The following is a 16,420-nucleotide window of genomic DNA, read 5'->3' on the forward strand; positions in this document are numbered from 1 at the left end:
CGCTGACAGACACAGCAAACCTTCTTGCCACAGCTCGCATTGATGTGCCATCCTGGATGAGCTGCACTACCTGAGCCACTTGTGTGGGTTGTAGAGTCCGTCTCATGCTACCACGAGTGTGAAAGGACCACCAACATTCAAAAGTGACCAAAACATCAGCCAAAAAGCATAGGTACTGTGGTCTGTGGTCCCCACCTGCAGAACCACTCTTTTATAGGGGGGGTCTTGCTATTTGCCTCTCATTTCTACCTGTTGTCTATTCCATTTGCACAACAGCAGGTGAAATTGATTCACAATCAGTGTTGCTTCCTAACTGAACAGGTTGGTTTCACAGAAGTGTGGTTGACTTGGAGTTATATTGTGTTGTTTAAGTGTTCTGTTCCCTTTATTTTTTTGAGCAGTGTATATATATATTGGCGGGTTCACACACAAATAGGCATTTTGGCCTCAATAAGCAAAAGGAAGCCCAAAAGGTCCTTTAGACCTAAAAGTGAAAAGAAGCTGTTTGGGTTAGTGTGTGCTCTACAGATAGTGTGTGATGACATCTGCATGTGTCAGAAAGGGAGACATAGCACATCTGGCTAGGGCTGCTTATATGTGAACAATATAGGAAGGCCTGCATGTGTCTATACGTGCAAATTTAGTCAAGGAATGGATAGGAACTGGAATTTTGGTTCTAGAACCTATGGTGTGGGAGATATGGACCAAAAGTCAACATGGTCTGCTATAGCGCCACCATCAGGCCAATTTGGGTCCCTGTATGGGAATCTGGGGCCTAATGTACAAACGGTGCGTACGCACAAAAACATTGCGTGCGCTATGTTTCATGCAAACGGTCAGATGTACGAAATGTGATTTGAACGTGAGAAAGTGCGTACACCCACGACACCTTCACCTCAGGCGTACACATGTTTCTAATGTGTTTTCGTCAATTAGCGACATTTAGGTGATGCATTGAAATTACAACTATTAAGATATCCTTCACGCACACATTGTAGTAAGCCCTTATTGGGTAAAATAAAGTAAATGAATCAGAAAATTAAACAGAAAATTAATCAGACAAATTTACTCCTATCCAAGAACTGTCCTCTTGTGTTGAGTTGGGTCCAGTTTTGGAGAGAGAAACGCGAGGAGTTGCGCATTGCCAGCGACAACGCACGGCTTCCTGGCGACTGGCTCATTTCAAAGCGAACTGGCAGACCGGTTGGGGATGTCCCAGTCATCTTTGAGCCGTGCCATGCCAGCTGTTTTGGATGGGATCATCTGCATGTCAGCTAGTTATATAAAGTTCCCATATGAAGCGGTTGACCAGGCAAAATTAAAGCGCAATTTGCAGTGATAATGCAACCCTAAGTAATCGGAGAGATCGACTGCACACACATTTCTATAAAGGCACCATCTGAAGAGGAATTTGCTTATGTGAATAGAAAGCACTTTAATTCCATAAATGTGCAAATAAACTGTGATGTAAAAATGTGCCTTACTAATGTAGTGGCACGTTGGCCTGGATCAACCCAATGATTAGTACAGTGGTTCCCAGACTTTTTCTGCCGTGCCCCCCTTTTAGTAGATAAGAATATTTTTGCGCCCCCCCTATTGACACATGTGCACATGTTTTAAGCCTGGTTTAAACTTGACGCGTCGCGAGGGTCCGCGCGGCGAAAATGACGTAATCGCGGTGGCTCCGCACATGCGCAATGCGTCGATTCGCGAGGTCGCGCACCTCTCGATTTTTTGTAACTTCGCGCGCCGCTCCTCAGCGCAATGAACAAAGTAATGTTTGCAGGGTTCATACACCTTTATAATGTGGAATTCAAGCACTTGTATGTCACTTTAAAGGTCCATTTCAATATTTCCCAGCACGTTAAACTTAATTAAGTTAAATATTTATACATATACTCGAAATGATTTGAAATAATTCGCTTTTTAATCACATTATTTAATGGTTATTTAGTTTCAAAATGCCCAATCTTAACGTCATCACATTCTCTCGTGTTTCGTCCTGGAATTACAAGAGGCTCTTATTTTTTAACGTAATACAAGAGAACTGTTCAGTCAGACAGATATTTGTTGTGAAACGAAGTAGTTACAATTTCAAGCATTTTCAAGTACTTTAGCCTAAATTCCAGCACTTTTCAAAACCTGAAACACAAAGCAACATTAAAATTCGTCAGGTAAATGTTTCTTCCCCTGTTTTTGAGGGGTGTTTTTTTATACTACCACATATCGTTTTGGACAAAACTACAAAGAATGTGACGTGGCTAGTATAAACACCTCCACCATTCGTAGATGTATATTTCTATCTATATATATATATATATATATATATATATATATATATATATATATATATAGTGTGTGTGTGTGTGTATATTTATTTATTTATTTATTTTTGCAGAGGTTTTTTATTCTCCACTGCCACCTATCTTTTCGGAGAACACTGCAGTGAAGCTCGCGAAAGTATAAACCAGGCTTTACTTCCAAGCTCCACGCCCCCCCTGCAATAGCTCTGCGCCCCACCCACTTTGGGAACCACTGGATTAGTACATCCTTACAAACTGCATGGTTGGGATAAGATTACAAGCTAGCAGAGTGCGTGTGCCTTCTTGGTAAGCAACAAAATTTTAACATTTAAATAAAAGCATTTGACATTTCCAGCTTAGAATAATTCATTTTAAACATGGGTAATTGTTAAATTACTTAGGAAACAGCAGATACGTGCTCAAGACGTGGCTGATGACCCTTTGTAATCCACAGACTGACCGGGAGCAGAGACACAATTCTCTCCATTCTCGCACCCGGTCAGTCGTGGAAAGGGCGATTGGGCAGCTGGAAAGCCGGTGGCGCTGGCTGGACAGGACCGGGGGATCTTCATGTATCGGCCAGAGAAGGTGTGTCGTATTGTAAGGGGGCATGTGGGGTCCTGCACAATGTTGCGCACAGGTATGCCGTGCCATTGTTAGAGGTGGTGGAGCACCCAGCGAACCCAGAGCCAGGACAAATTAATGCGCAGCGCAAATTTTAACCAATTATTTTATTGAGTCGCTGATGCTAGTGAGTGTATCACTGATATTTTTAGATGCATTATATTATTCTACCAGTGTGCATTATTCTGACCCCACAACATTTAAAGCTTCACACACGCTATCCCACTCAGACCTTTTGCGCTTTGCCGTAATGCCACAACGTGCCAAACAAAAATTTTTTCCGCACCTCTACCTCATTCAGGAGCGTCTCTACTTTCACATTCGGTGAAGTTCCTCTTTTTTCCCCGTTTAGACATGGTTTGTGATAGATCAGAGAGCAAACTTCTTCGGTGCAGGGCAAATTTAAATGAATTTGCATATTTATAGGGGGGCGTTTCACCGTGTGCGCTCAATTCCACGTTGATTGGGATGTACAAAAGAAATGTGCGTGGATTCCGGATCCATTTTCTGGATTTGTACGTACGCCAATTTTTAGTAAGAAATCCACGCAAGTCTTTGTACATGAGGCCCCAGGTCCTTGGAGTTAACTGAACCTTTTTGCCAAGTTTGGGGTTTCTAGGCATTACGGGCTAGGCTGCACAATATGTTTTAGGTCAAAAAATGGGAAAAAGAATAAAAATGGGAAAAAGAATAATAAGAAGAAAGAAAATTCCTAACAATTACAATAGGGTTCCCACACTACGTGTGTGAACCCTAATAAAGAGTATTTCCCATGAAATTGAATTTGAAATAACAAATCCAAAAACAAAGGATTTGAATTTTTTTTTTTTTTTTTTTTACATCTGTTACACTAGCATGTCTGAGACATACTGTCATGGCGAGGTGATGTCCAAATGACGAGGCGGTTTCAGGGGGCAACACACTCGCGTTTATTTAAGTGAGCTGCACAGATAGCGCACATTTAACACAACAACACAATGGCGTGAGACTCTAACAAAGACGAGCACAGGACAGTACAAACACACACACTATATACACATAGTCTAACAAGCACTGCGTGAAACACATTAGGCTAACAACACAAGTGAACACACACAAACCCAGCCACGTTAACACACGCTCGAAGGGAGGGCAGGGTTCCCACACCTTGGTTAACATCAAATTCAAGGACCTTTCAATGACTTTCCAGGACCAACTTCCTCAAATTCAAGGACTGCACCTGGCACCATTTACCTACTGTTATACGTTGTCAAAAAACCATGTTAATTCAATGCAAATTCAAAAGACCGAATGCCATTTCAAGCCATGCATCCTGAAATGTTCTGTGCATGACATTAAGCGCTGATTAAACAAAAACTTCACTCACACTCAACATGACTGGCAATTTAGCAGTGGACCTGTGAGAAGGTGACATTCACGTAAAGCTGCTACACATACGTTAACTCAGTGGTTCCCAAAGTGGGGGGCGCGCCCCCTAGGTGGGGCGCGGAGCTATTGCAGGGGGGGCGCGGAGCTTGAAAGTAAAACGTGCACATGTGTCAATATTAGGGATGCACCGATTCCGATATTAATATCTTAAAAAATTCTATATCTGGTATCAGTGACAATGTGACCGATCCATTAAAACAGATCTATTCAGTCTAATTCTATGCTTGTAACGCTTTTCGGAGTTACACTCCGACACGGACAGAAAACTTGGACAGTTAACAGGCGAGTGAAACACGAAGCAGAGAAGAGGTGAATCACTCACTCGTACTCACGCTGGTGCTATTCCACTTAGTCCGTTTATGTGCTGGTTGACCAAAATAAACCTGGGCTCCATCATTACTTGACTGTTCATACATGAACTGGTGAGTTGTCCAAAGCTCATTGAATGCGTTACTTACAGAAATAAAATAAAGATAAAATAAAGAGCAGTGGTTTTCTACGGCAGAAAGCTAAATAACAACAATATTCCATACGCGCGCTCAACTCGCTCCCTTAAAGAGACAGTACACATATTTCTGGCCGTTACATGCTTTGTGCTCTGCGTGATGTCAACGCTAGCAAACTAGCCGCATAGGTATTGCTGTTTCTCTTATTTCATCTCCTTATTTATTTTAAATGATATTTAGAATTCTTGAACCATTTCAAAGGTTTCTTGCAGTTTATTTTTTTCATGTTTGACCAAAGATGTGAACCTATTGTTTTTGTCTGTTTCAGGTTCTTTGGTATTTAACATTCAATGTTATATTCATAATTGCCCTGACTGAACAAATGCAAGTTGTGCTGTTTTTACATGTTTTTATGTGTGTTTAAGTGTGCTATACTGGTGCAGAGTTTTCAATAAACTTGTAATTCAGTATGTCTGTGTTTAAAAAAAAAATGTTTTAAGTCGATTCAGCACTGTTTTATCAGATCGGTATCGGATCAGTATCGGCCGATACCAAGCCTCAGATAGATATGAATGGGTATCGGAAGTGAAAAACGTGAATCGGTGCATCCCTTGGGGGGGGGGGGGCGCAAAAATATTCTCATCTACTAAAGGGGGGCACGGCAGAAAAAGTTTGGGAACCACTGCGTTAACTACATACAGGAAACACTAGCTATCAGTGCTGAACAAACAAACACATATGTTAACTACATACAGGAAACACTAGCTTTCAGTGCTGAACAAACACATACGTTAACTACATACAGGAAACACTAGCTTTCAGTGCTGAACAAACAAACAAAAAATTCTCTACAGGAGAATGACCAAACTTTTGCAAAGTAAAAGTCAGCATAGGCCCTGTAGAATCAATATAATTTTAAATGAACTTGTGCTGGCAAAATAATGACACGTTGACAGTAGACAAATAATAATAACAATAATACACATGTACATATACACATACAGTACATACATAAAACACAGGAGCAAAGCCATATAATGAGATAAGAACTATAGATTTCTAGAGAAATTTGGTGTGAGAAGATTCTAGCATTTTACAAGTTTTTTTTATCCACTTAATGAAGAGTAATATGAATTGAATTCATTCATAAAGAGAAAAGAAGGTTTTTAACCACTCCACTTACTGTAGTGAATTTGGTATTTTGCTAAAAGTATTATGGCATCATTTATGGCATCAGAGAAATCCGAACTTAAGTTTTCCGCATAAAGTAAAATGGTATCAAAAGAAGGAATGTTAAGTTTGAGATTAATCGAGTTTCTAGTGTCCATGCAAAAACTTTGAATGTTGACATGAAAAAACAAATGCTCCTGGAATTCATCTTCTGACTTACAAAAGGTACATGACGCCACATCAAGTTTAAATCTTCTTTCAAGAAACATGGCTACAGGATATATCTTATTTATTATTTTGAAATGAGTCTTTTTTACTTTAGAAGATATGGGCCATTTGACAAGCCATTGTGGTTTAAGAATTTGTATTAGGACGTTTCATGTAAGAATCTCTATTACATCTTTTGTCTCTTACCATGAGTGATAATCTTGTTATTATACTTGAAGTCAACTAAGTTCTTTTAACATGGGCATCGAAACAGTCAACTCTGAATATAAAATGACATTTTTGATTAATTGAATTAATGATAAAGGAATTACTTTGCAGACTTTCTTAAAATCTTTATAATAACTATCATATCAGATCATATATTTCAACAAAGGATGAGAAATTTAAAACATGACAATCTTTTTCATAGCAATCTTTTGTAAATATTGACTTCATACCAACTGTTTTCAAAAACTTTCCAGGGCCTTGAACTTATTTTTTCAGATTCACAAACTTTCAAGGATTTCAAGGACCCGTGGGAACCCTGGGAGGGGACCGGGGCTGTAGCGTGACACATGATACTATTCACAGTTTGAAAATAGACTAGTTCTTTCCACCAAGTTATGTGGCACCAACACACAATGTTCAGTAAAATAATGATAAAAATATTAATAATGAACTTTAAATAAAGTTCGCCTTCTGCAATCTCAAGGTCACTTTAAAAAATAAACTTTTACTCATCACCAACTGACAATCCTGTATGAGCCCCTGGAATCCTAAGGATCTACATCTAATACAAAGTTCAGTAGATTTAACTAATACAATTGGAAATGTTATGTTATGGTATTAATTACAACTTAAGATTACAGATGGCAGTTAGTTTTTCAGATAGAACATAGAGAACTGAATCATTAGATTAGGGGGCATGGCAGTCCCATGCCTAAAAACATGCAAGACCATCTTCATCTTCAAGCACACATGGACATGAAGGTAAACACACACAGACACAACCGAGGGAAGAGTAAGGGGCTCTGCACCGTGACAGTGCACATGTGATATTCTATGTCAAACTAGATGTGTGGTTTCTGTGCATCTATAATACGTATCAACTATCAAGTTGATATTTTCAAATGTCAAGAAGGATAAAAATCTAAACCAGCTATTCAAATGTTCAATAATTATATGCGGAATAATCAGAGTTGGGTGTAATGACTTCAGATGAATGTTACTTTCAAAAGACCAGTGTGACCTTACCAAGAAATGAGAATGACATCATTAGATTGATTTATGTAATGTACAATGTGCAAAATGTACAAAACATGCTGGAGAAAGACAGGAGACTGAGTTGAGGCAAATATGTTTTAAGATACTTAAGGACATGAATTGTTCAAATTCATTCTATAACCTAAAAAACACAAAACCTGTTAATGAGAGTGAAGGTAGACTCCAGGCCTGGTTAGCAATAATGGGATGACACTGGCATAAAGAGTATTCTCATGGTACCTATCTGCAGTGGTTATGCTCTATAAGTCTGTATTTGTCCAAACTGCCTTAGAGAGCAGCTATATAACTAGGGTGAAAAGCCCTGCAGAAGTCAGATAATTGGTGCATCAGTTCATCCAGACACAGCCCCCCTTCAAGCTGCCACCATCAGAGTGAACATCTTTAAAAGTTTTAAATTTTTATGTTTACAGAAAATTGTGCATGGTTAAAATTGGAATTAAATGCAAGTAATATGCAAAAATGTTTAACACCTAACACTCAGTCATACAATTTCAGTCAGACTATTGATATTGTTGATAAAGTGCAGATTTATTTTTTGTCCATAAATGAATGGTACCCGATACTAGTGACTGGTATCACTAGTCCTAAATATCATTTTATGTACCTGCTGAAACCTATCCTTAATGTTCATGTTTTCTATTCTCTTTCTCCTTCTCTAGCTACCAGAACTGAATTCCAAGTAAGTAGTAATTGAAGAAGTCATGTCAACTAGAGATAGGAACTATATCAATTCCTATTCACAAAGCCATTTAATGTTTAAACACGTTGAGATGCCTGAGTATTCAGTTACCATTTTGTAGTCTTCCAGAATGCCATTTGTGTTACGGCAACTTGCTTATCATCAAAATCTTGACTATGTTTTTTTTGTAAAATTCAGACTACCAGAGCAAGCCATCACGCAGCAGGATATTGATTGTTTTGCCAGCAAATATATCTCTCCCATTCAATACACTGTGTGGCGAAAAATGTTCAACATTTTAAAACCAGGTAATTACTGTCTCAATTTTTTTAGGATTAAAATGTTTTGCTTGTCAACACTACTACAGGGTGTTGATGTTTACATTTCTGGCTATGGTTACCATCCACAGGTCCATTGCCATTGACTTTTGATGAGGACACAGTCCACCCGAGCCTCCTGCTGTCTCAGGACAAGACAAAAGTGGTTGAGAATAATGCTATACTCCCCTACACATTTAGCCCAAAGCGCTTTATTAAGTGTGTTAACGTCTTTGCAGCCCAGGGTTTCCAGTCAGGTAGGCAGTACTGGGAGGTTGGTGTTGGCACTAAGCCCAAGTGGGACTTGGGCGTCGCCCTGGAAGTGGTTGACCGGCAATCCAGAGTCAAGCTGTGCCCTGAGAACGGTTACTGGACTTTGCGTCTGCGTAACAGTACAGAGTATTCAGCAGGAACCCAGCCGTGGACACCGTTGCCCATGATCTCACGGCCTCTAAGCATCGGGGTCCTCCTTGATTTTGTGGAGCACCGGGTTTCCTTCTACAATGCAGACAACATGAGCCTGCTCTACTCCTTCTCAAATGGGCCCAGTGGGAAAGCTTTCCCATTCTTCAGTACATGCCTTAGCGAGTCTGGCCAACAACCCAAGGCTATCTGTCTTCTTCACTTCCCCAACCTGCCTCTGTGAGTGGATGTTCACTAACATTGGGCCTTCATGCTTAAAATCTAAAACTCATTTCAGTGTGCCACTATGCCATTAGGAGCAGCAGTAAATCTCCAGTGTTGAATTAAAACCCACAGTGAGAAATATTAACACCAATATTTTTTGAGCTGGAGATTTTGCCATGTAATAGAATAAAAGTAAATTTCATGTACTTATCTGTTCTGATGAAAGTATCAAAAAAGACCAGTAATTTTTGTCATATACATTTATTTATATATGAGCAAAACCTTCAATTTCCTGGGATTATTGATACAGTTCAAAAACAAAGTTTAGCATTGCACCTGAATAAAACAAACAAAAAAACCCAAACTTAACCTAAGACCACAGTACAGACCTTTGAGTCAAATTTAAATGTTTTGTTAAAAATATTGTGCATAATGCTCAATGTATGTAAGTATATAGCTAAAAATGAGCAAGGTATGTATGTATTTCACTAATGTGCAAAAATGTATCAAATGCAAAACGGTCAAATGTATTGACCGTTGTATGTGTATTTGTTGTATTGTATTTGTATTGTATGTGTTAAATGATGGTCTCACCACAAAGTCTCCAGAAATAAGTATCCTAGTAAATATAATGAGATTTCAGCTGAAACATTTACATTTATGGAATTTAGCAGATGCTCTTATCCAGAGCGACTTACACAAGTGCTTTGCATCTGATCACAGAATTCATCCTAGGTAATAGTACGGTTAGGCCAGATTTCAAGATACCATTGAGTCAGACTACTACTAAACTACAGGAATCAATGTCATTATCTAGTGTTTTGCAAGTTAAACATTTGCCAAGAAGCACAAATAACCATAGACACACATACAATTTAAGAACAACAGCAAGTGCCGAGTTAGTGTTCTGGTAAGAACTCAACAAACAGGTGAGTCTTCAGTCTACGCTTGAAGATAGCAATAGACAGTGTTGGGTAAGTTACTTTAAAAAAGTAATTTGTTACAGTTACAAGTTACCTTGTTTAAAATGTAATTGTAGTGTAACTTTTCTGATGTAACTAATTACTTTTGGATTACTTTTGGATTACTTTAAGGTTTAAATGAGTATTGACCCATGATCAACATTTAATTTTTGAGAACTGACAGTGTGAAACTTAAGAGTATTAAGCTGAGAGGGAATTGCTGACAGGCAATCACAGGAGGTCCACAAGAAGAGATGCCTGCACCAGGCATGTAAGATTCTCAGACTCCTGTCATCGGGCCATGCTCTTTTCTGCTCCTCCCCCAGGCTCTACCATTTTCACGCAGACTAACAAAAGCAGGTTCAGAAACTACTTCTTTCCCACAGCGGTCACCTTATTGAACTCTTCCCAAAGACCATTCTTTCCTTCCCCTCTATCCATATCTTACCATCCACACAACATCTGTACAGTGTTCCTCTTCAATCCACGTCTGTATAGCCCTATCTACAGTGGTATAGGTTAATCTGTATATTATCTGTATGATTCCATCTGTATTTATCACATATATTTTTCTTTGCCCTGTGCATTGTACTGCCATAACTACATTACACACACATGCGTTTCCCTAGGTAATTTATCTACTCTGCACATATCTATTAACCATCTTTACTTACACTAGCTGTAACTAACTGCATTGTATCTCTAAATACTGCATTCTATACAATCTGCACGTGTTGCACTTGATTAGATACCAAACTGTATTTCATTACTTCATACAAATTTCATTTAAATGTATTGCTTGTCGAACGGTAGGTCTAAGATAGGTCCAGTGATACCAATTGGGTAGGCTAGGGCGTGTCATAGACATCGACAAACGTTTTTCCAACACCAAACAGTAATAAATATTCATTTGATACCGTCTGTCATTGTCTATAATAGTCATGTATGATTCCAGCGAATACCTGTTTAGGACTTTAAACAGCTAATTTGGTTAGCCTGTAAATCAAGCTAGCATGCTAAAGGACAAACACATTCAAGTGAATGGTAGTAGCTAGCCCAGCAGGTAGCTAACTATGGAAACCTGTGTGTGTGTGTGTGTGTGTGTGTGTGTGTGTGTGTGTGTGTGTGTGTGTGTGTGTGTGTGTGTGTGACGGTCAGCATACCCTGCTGTTAGCTCGCTTACAACCTCAATACTGGTTGCCTTCTTGGGTTGCCACCTGTCCCGGTTATCCCGGGACTATCCCGGTTTTCACCTTGCTGTCCTGGTTTTCCCGGGCTGTCCCAGTTTGTCTCGGTTTTCCTTCTTTTTGATAATCGGTCCTGGCAAAAAAAAAAAAAACATTTAATGTCCCGGTTTTCACTGTTAGTTCAAACGACTATTTAGACTGTTTCTGCACACTTTAAATCCGTCTTTTTTTCTCGCTGTGTCCATTTTACGTTCGCCCCCCGTCAACAATTTACGTTCGCGTATGACAGTGTCCTTGTTTTTTGTCAGACCTAGGTGGCAACCCTTCTGATCGGAAATAAACCTCCAAACTCCGAAATTTACACAAAGGCTTGGCATAATCACAAATAATTGCCGATGGTGGCACATGATTCACATTTATTGACAACATGAAAACAAAACAAATGCTCCTTAAATGTCCAGTGAAGGCGTCTGTCATTATTGCTGCTTGAGCTGAAACTGAACCGCGCGCTTGCTCCTCCAGCACAGAAACAAGCGGGAAACGGCGATATAGGGCGCAAAGCAATAAAAATATAAAATATTTCGCAAAGGTTTTTGTTTATATTTTAAAAATGTAACTAAAATTGTAATTCTTAATTTTTCCAGAAGTAACTGTAACTGAATTACATATTTTCTCATTGTAACTGTAACGAATTACAGTTACACTTTTTTTGTAATTAAATTACGTAACACGTCGTTACATGTCATTCGTTACTCCCCAACACTGGCAATAGACTCTGCAGTCCTAGCAGCTAATGGAAGATCGTCCCACCATCTTGGAGCCAGAACGGAGAATAGTCTGGAGCTTTGTCTTCCATGAGACTTTAAACATGGAGTTTCGAGTCGAGCCAAGCTTGAGGTTCTGAGTACTTGCTGTACGGATCGGCTTTTGACCATGGACATCATGTAGGGAGGGGCCAGTCCATTTTTGGCTTTGTAAGCAAGCATCAAGGTTTTATATCTGATGCGTGCCGCTACTGGAAGCCAGTGAAGAGAGCGTAGCAGTGGAGTCACATGTGAGAACTTGGGGAGATTGAAGACCAGCCGTGCTGCAGCATTCTGAATTAGTTGTAGAGGTCTGATGACCCGTAGAGGAAGACCTGCAAGTAGGGAATTGCAGTAGTCCAGCTTAGAGATTACTAGAGACTGCACGAGCACTTGAGTAGCTTCCTGTGAAAGGAAGGGTTGTATTCTCCGTATGTTGCAGAGGAAAATTCTGTAGGATCTGGTCAATTTTGAAACATGTGTTGAGAAGGACAACTGGTTGTCCAACATTACACCCAGGCTCCGAGCAGATTCTGATGGTGTTAACAAGGTGTTCTCAAACGAAACCGTGAGTTTCATGGATTGTTACCTCTCCATGTTACCTGATAGGAACGGTCTTCAAGATATGACTGGAACTATTTCCAAGCAGAGCCAGTCACACCGAGGCTAGAAAGAACAGAGAGGAGGATGTTGTGGTTAATTGTGTCAAAGGCTGCAGAAAGATCTAGAAGAATTAATACTGATGATAGCTTGTTAGCCTAGGCAGCATGGAGCTTCTCGGTCACTGCTTTGAGGACTGTTTCTGTTGAGTGTGCCCGTTTGAAGCCAGACTGATTAGGATCATGGGGTTGGTTCTGGGTGAGGAAGAGAGATAATTGGTCATAGACTGCTCGCTCCAGAGTTTTTGATAGAAAATAAAGAAGTGATACCGGTCTGTAGTTGTTCATGTCAGAGGTGTCAAGTGTTGCTTTTTTCAAGGTTAAAAACAAAAGATCATGATGTGCTGACTCTCTTAGGCTATACTTGACCTCACCTGAACCACACTGAGGATTTATGATGTACATTAATACATAGATAACCCAGCATCACAAAATGTTCTTCTGAAATTCTGAAAATGATTTTGAAATCATGGTGAGATAACATGGTTCATTAGATTCAACAATATTGTAGAATTATCTAATTTCCATACTTTGATGTTTTCAATTATTCCTTTAGAGAAAATCCCCTCACTTCTACTCTGGCAAATTATGTTCTAGCCTGACTGAAAGAAAATGTTCTCCTAACCAGTCTAACTCAAGTAAATAGGCAATCAATTTTTTAAATTGAATTTTAAAGATTCAACTTTGTGCTTATCTCAGAATTTTTTTTATAATAAGCATTTTCAGTGGTGATCTTCACTGTAGATGCAGTAAGACACTTAGACGATTTAATATATCTATATTAGTATTCTAGCTTTTTGATGTTCATGTCTTGATTCAATGGGTTTTCTCTTGTTTCACACACGAGTGACAATAAAGGGTGTCCACATGGGGGAGGCATCCCGGATGCTCAAAACGCTGAGGATAGTGCAAGGTTATCTATGAGAGCAGGCAGACGCATCAATATCCTCTTTCCTCTTTCTTCCTGTAAGGGGTCACGCAAACAAAAAGGCAGTGCTTGTGCCCCAGACTGTTTTATTGTCCTCTTGGGTTGGGGTGTCAGACAGGATGTGGTTTTTTTATTTATTTTTTTTACTTTTTTGCTAACTCAGAGAAGTTGCAGAGGCAGGATTTTAACACCCAGCACTCTACCTTTGTCAAATTTATTTAAAATCGTCATGTGCTCGAGTTGGACTGGTTTGTAGAACAACATTTTTTTTCAGCCAGGCTGGAAAATTATTTGCAAGTCCAGAGTGGAAGTGATGAGATTTTCTCTAAAGGAATAATTGACAACATCAAGGTATGGGATTTAGATAGCATATCGCTGAGAGTTTACAAAAGTATCCAGTCAATTCTTGAAGAAATAAACAATTTTGTTTGGTACAGTCTGGTATCGCTTCTCTCTGTCCTCTCAAACGTTCTTCAGCAGGCATTCTATAATCAACCAGCTCCACAATCTCAGTCTGACTACAATCTGTCTATATATTTTATATATAGACAGATTGTAGTATAATATATACTAATATATATGTAGTAGTATATATATAATATAAAATATATATATTATATATTTTAGCCTGGCCCAAAAGATCTAAATGGCAATATGTACAGTAAGTGCACACTGATGGCAGGCCAGATTCATGGCAGGTCAGATAAACCTGTTTTGTTTTGCATGAAAGTTCCAGTGATTTTTGTAGATAGATAGATATATTCAGGATTGTAGTGAATCGTGAGTCACAAGTACGTTAAGCTCTTTTAACAAGCGAAAACACAACGTGACGAGCAAACTTGAAAACTTAGTGATCACTGAATGCCATGAAAACAGGCACAAGCATAGAGCAGCAATAACCAGTAAGACATAAACATTAAAGAGCAAAGGAGAGACGGGATAATGGAGTACACCTAAATGTACAGAGAGTGATAACAGAGAAGTAAAGAACGTTACCAATGGGCATTGCCGACAAGAAGAACATAAACACAAAGCACATGGTGTCATGCTGACAGAAGTAAACAAATACATGGCACTGTGAATGGGAGTGGTTCACTAGCTCTATTTTACAGGGCCAGAAAAAAAGAGACCCATAACCACCAGGCAGTTATTTCCCAATGCTCTATAACAACAGGTTGACATACATCTGTCTGTCTAAAACAACTTTATTAAAGAGAATACCTAAACAATCTTTTACATTCTAAAATGTTACAATATGCTTTGACCTACAAAGATAATTATAACAGATCTGATTCTTGAGAAGAGAGGGCTATTCCTGGCCAGAGTGGAAGGCATTGAATATACCAATGGAAATTAAATTTGGTGGAGTTATGATGATTTTCTTTTAGGGAAAATCCTGGTGTCACTAGCTGTCACTCCGGAGTGTCTGTTCCTTGTGTCTGTGTTGTTCCCTGCTCCTTGGTCCCGCCCAGCTTGTCTGTTGCCCTGGTTTCCCTCTGTCTGCCACGCCTGTGTCATTATCGTCCTCAGCTGTGTCTTGTTAGTTCCATGTTCTTATAGTCCCTGTGTTTCCCCAGTCTGGTATTTCGCACCTACAGCGAGTTCAGAACGCGGCTGCAAGGGTTCTGACCCACAGGAGAAAGAGAGATCATATTACACCTGCACTCCACTCACTGCACTGGTTACCTGTCAGCTTTAGAATAGATTTTAAGGTTCTAGTTATGGTTTTTAAATGTCTTCATGGTCTTGCCCCTCTTTACCTCAGTGAAATGATGGTTAGATATGTTCCAGTCAGGTCTCTCAGGTCTTCAAACAGTAATTTTGAATTTTGAATCTTCAAACTGGTGATTCCTAAAAGCCGATTAAAGATTGGCGAGGGTGCTTTTAGCCACTATGGCCCAAAGCTCTGGAATTCTCTTCCTGAAGAGCTCAGAGGCATTTCATCCCTGCATAGTTTTAAGAACAGTCTCAAAACATTCCTGTTATCTATGTATTTGTAGGAAACTGAATTGTGTAAGCTCTTTTCTGCTACTTGAAGGTAAAAAAAATCATTATCATAAATTTCAGATTCAAACTCATTACTCATAATTTCATAATTAATTTCACCCACATTTAGCCATGTAGTGCTCAAAGATGCTCCTCCACACTGATGCCATCTCATATTATACTTGAACATTGATAAGAGGTATTGCACTTAAAGAATTTATGAACGGGGAGAGTTGACAAATAAAGAGATAAACTCATAAATTTGACTTTCAATATCAGAATTGTGATCATAATTAAAACTTATCAAAGTTATTTATTTACAACTTTTTACCATAATTATGATTGAATATAAAAAACATGACATACATGTGTTATTTAGTTTTAGCCAGGTGAAAGATAAGGGCTTTATGCAGGGTTTTGTAAAAATTTTACCTAAATTGAAAATTTCCCAGACTGCTTATAAATTTATCTCTTGGGATAATACGAAGTTTTACATATCCGAACATCGGCAATATTCTCACCTTTAATACTTAATACTTATTTTCCACCATTATTTGCAAATAAATTCTTTAAAAGTCAGACAAAATGATTTTCTCAATTTTTTTTTCACATTTTGTCTCTCATAGTTGAGGTCTACCTATGATGTCAATTACCGACCTCTCTCATCTTTTTAAGTGGGAGAACTTGCACAATTGGTGACTGACTAAATACTTATTTTCCCCACTGTATATATATATATATATAATGTAATGGTATGTAATTGTTTATTGTTGAATGTATATTATTGTCATGTTTATTGATGAAATTCCT

The 16,420-nt window shown here is 38.9% G+C and overlaps 1 protein-coding gene across 2 annotated transcripts in view; it reads left to right on the forward strand.

Moving 5' to 3' along the window:
* The window catches only part of trim105 (tripartite motif containing 105), a 41,569-nt gene extending 30,601 nt beyond the window's left edge, over nucleotides 1-10,968 (forward strand). For both annotated transcript variants that reach the window (XM_077022738.1, XM_077022739.1), the window contains exons 5-7: nucleotides 8,122-8,141; nucleotides 8,340-8,449; nucleotides 8,551-10,968. In XM_077022738.1, the coding sequence (XP_076878853.1) occupies nucleotides 8,122-8,141; nucleotides 8,340-8,449; nucleotides 8,551-9,104 (684 nt within the window). In that variant the 3' untranslated portion in view covers nucleotides 9,105-10,968. The remainder of the gene's footprint in view (nucleotides 1-8,121; nucleotides 8,142-8,339; nucleotides 8,450-8,550) is intronic.
* Nucleotides 10,969-16,420: the final 5,452 nt, after the last annotated feature.

This window comes from Brachyhypopomus gauderio, chromosome 11, assembly GCF_052324685.1.
Source record: "Brachyhypopomus gauderio isolate BG-103 chromosome 11, BGAUD_0.2, whole genome shotgun sequence".
Classification (NCBI taxonomy): Eukaryota; Metazoa; Chordata; class Actinopteri; order Gymnotiformes; family Hypopomidae; genus Brachyhypopomus; species Brachyhypopomus gauderio.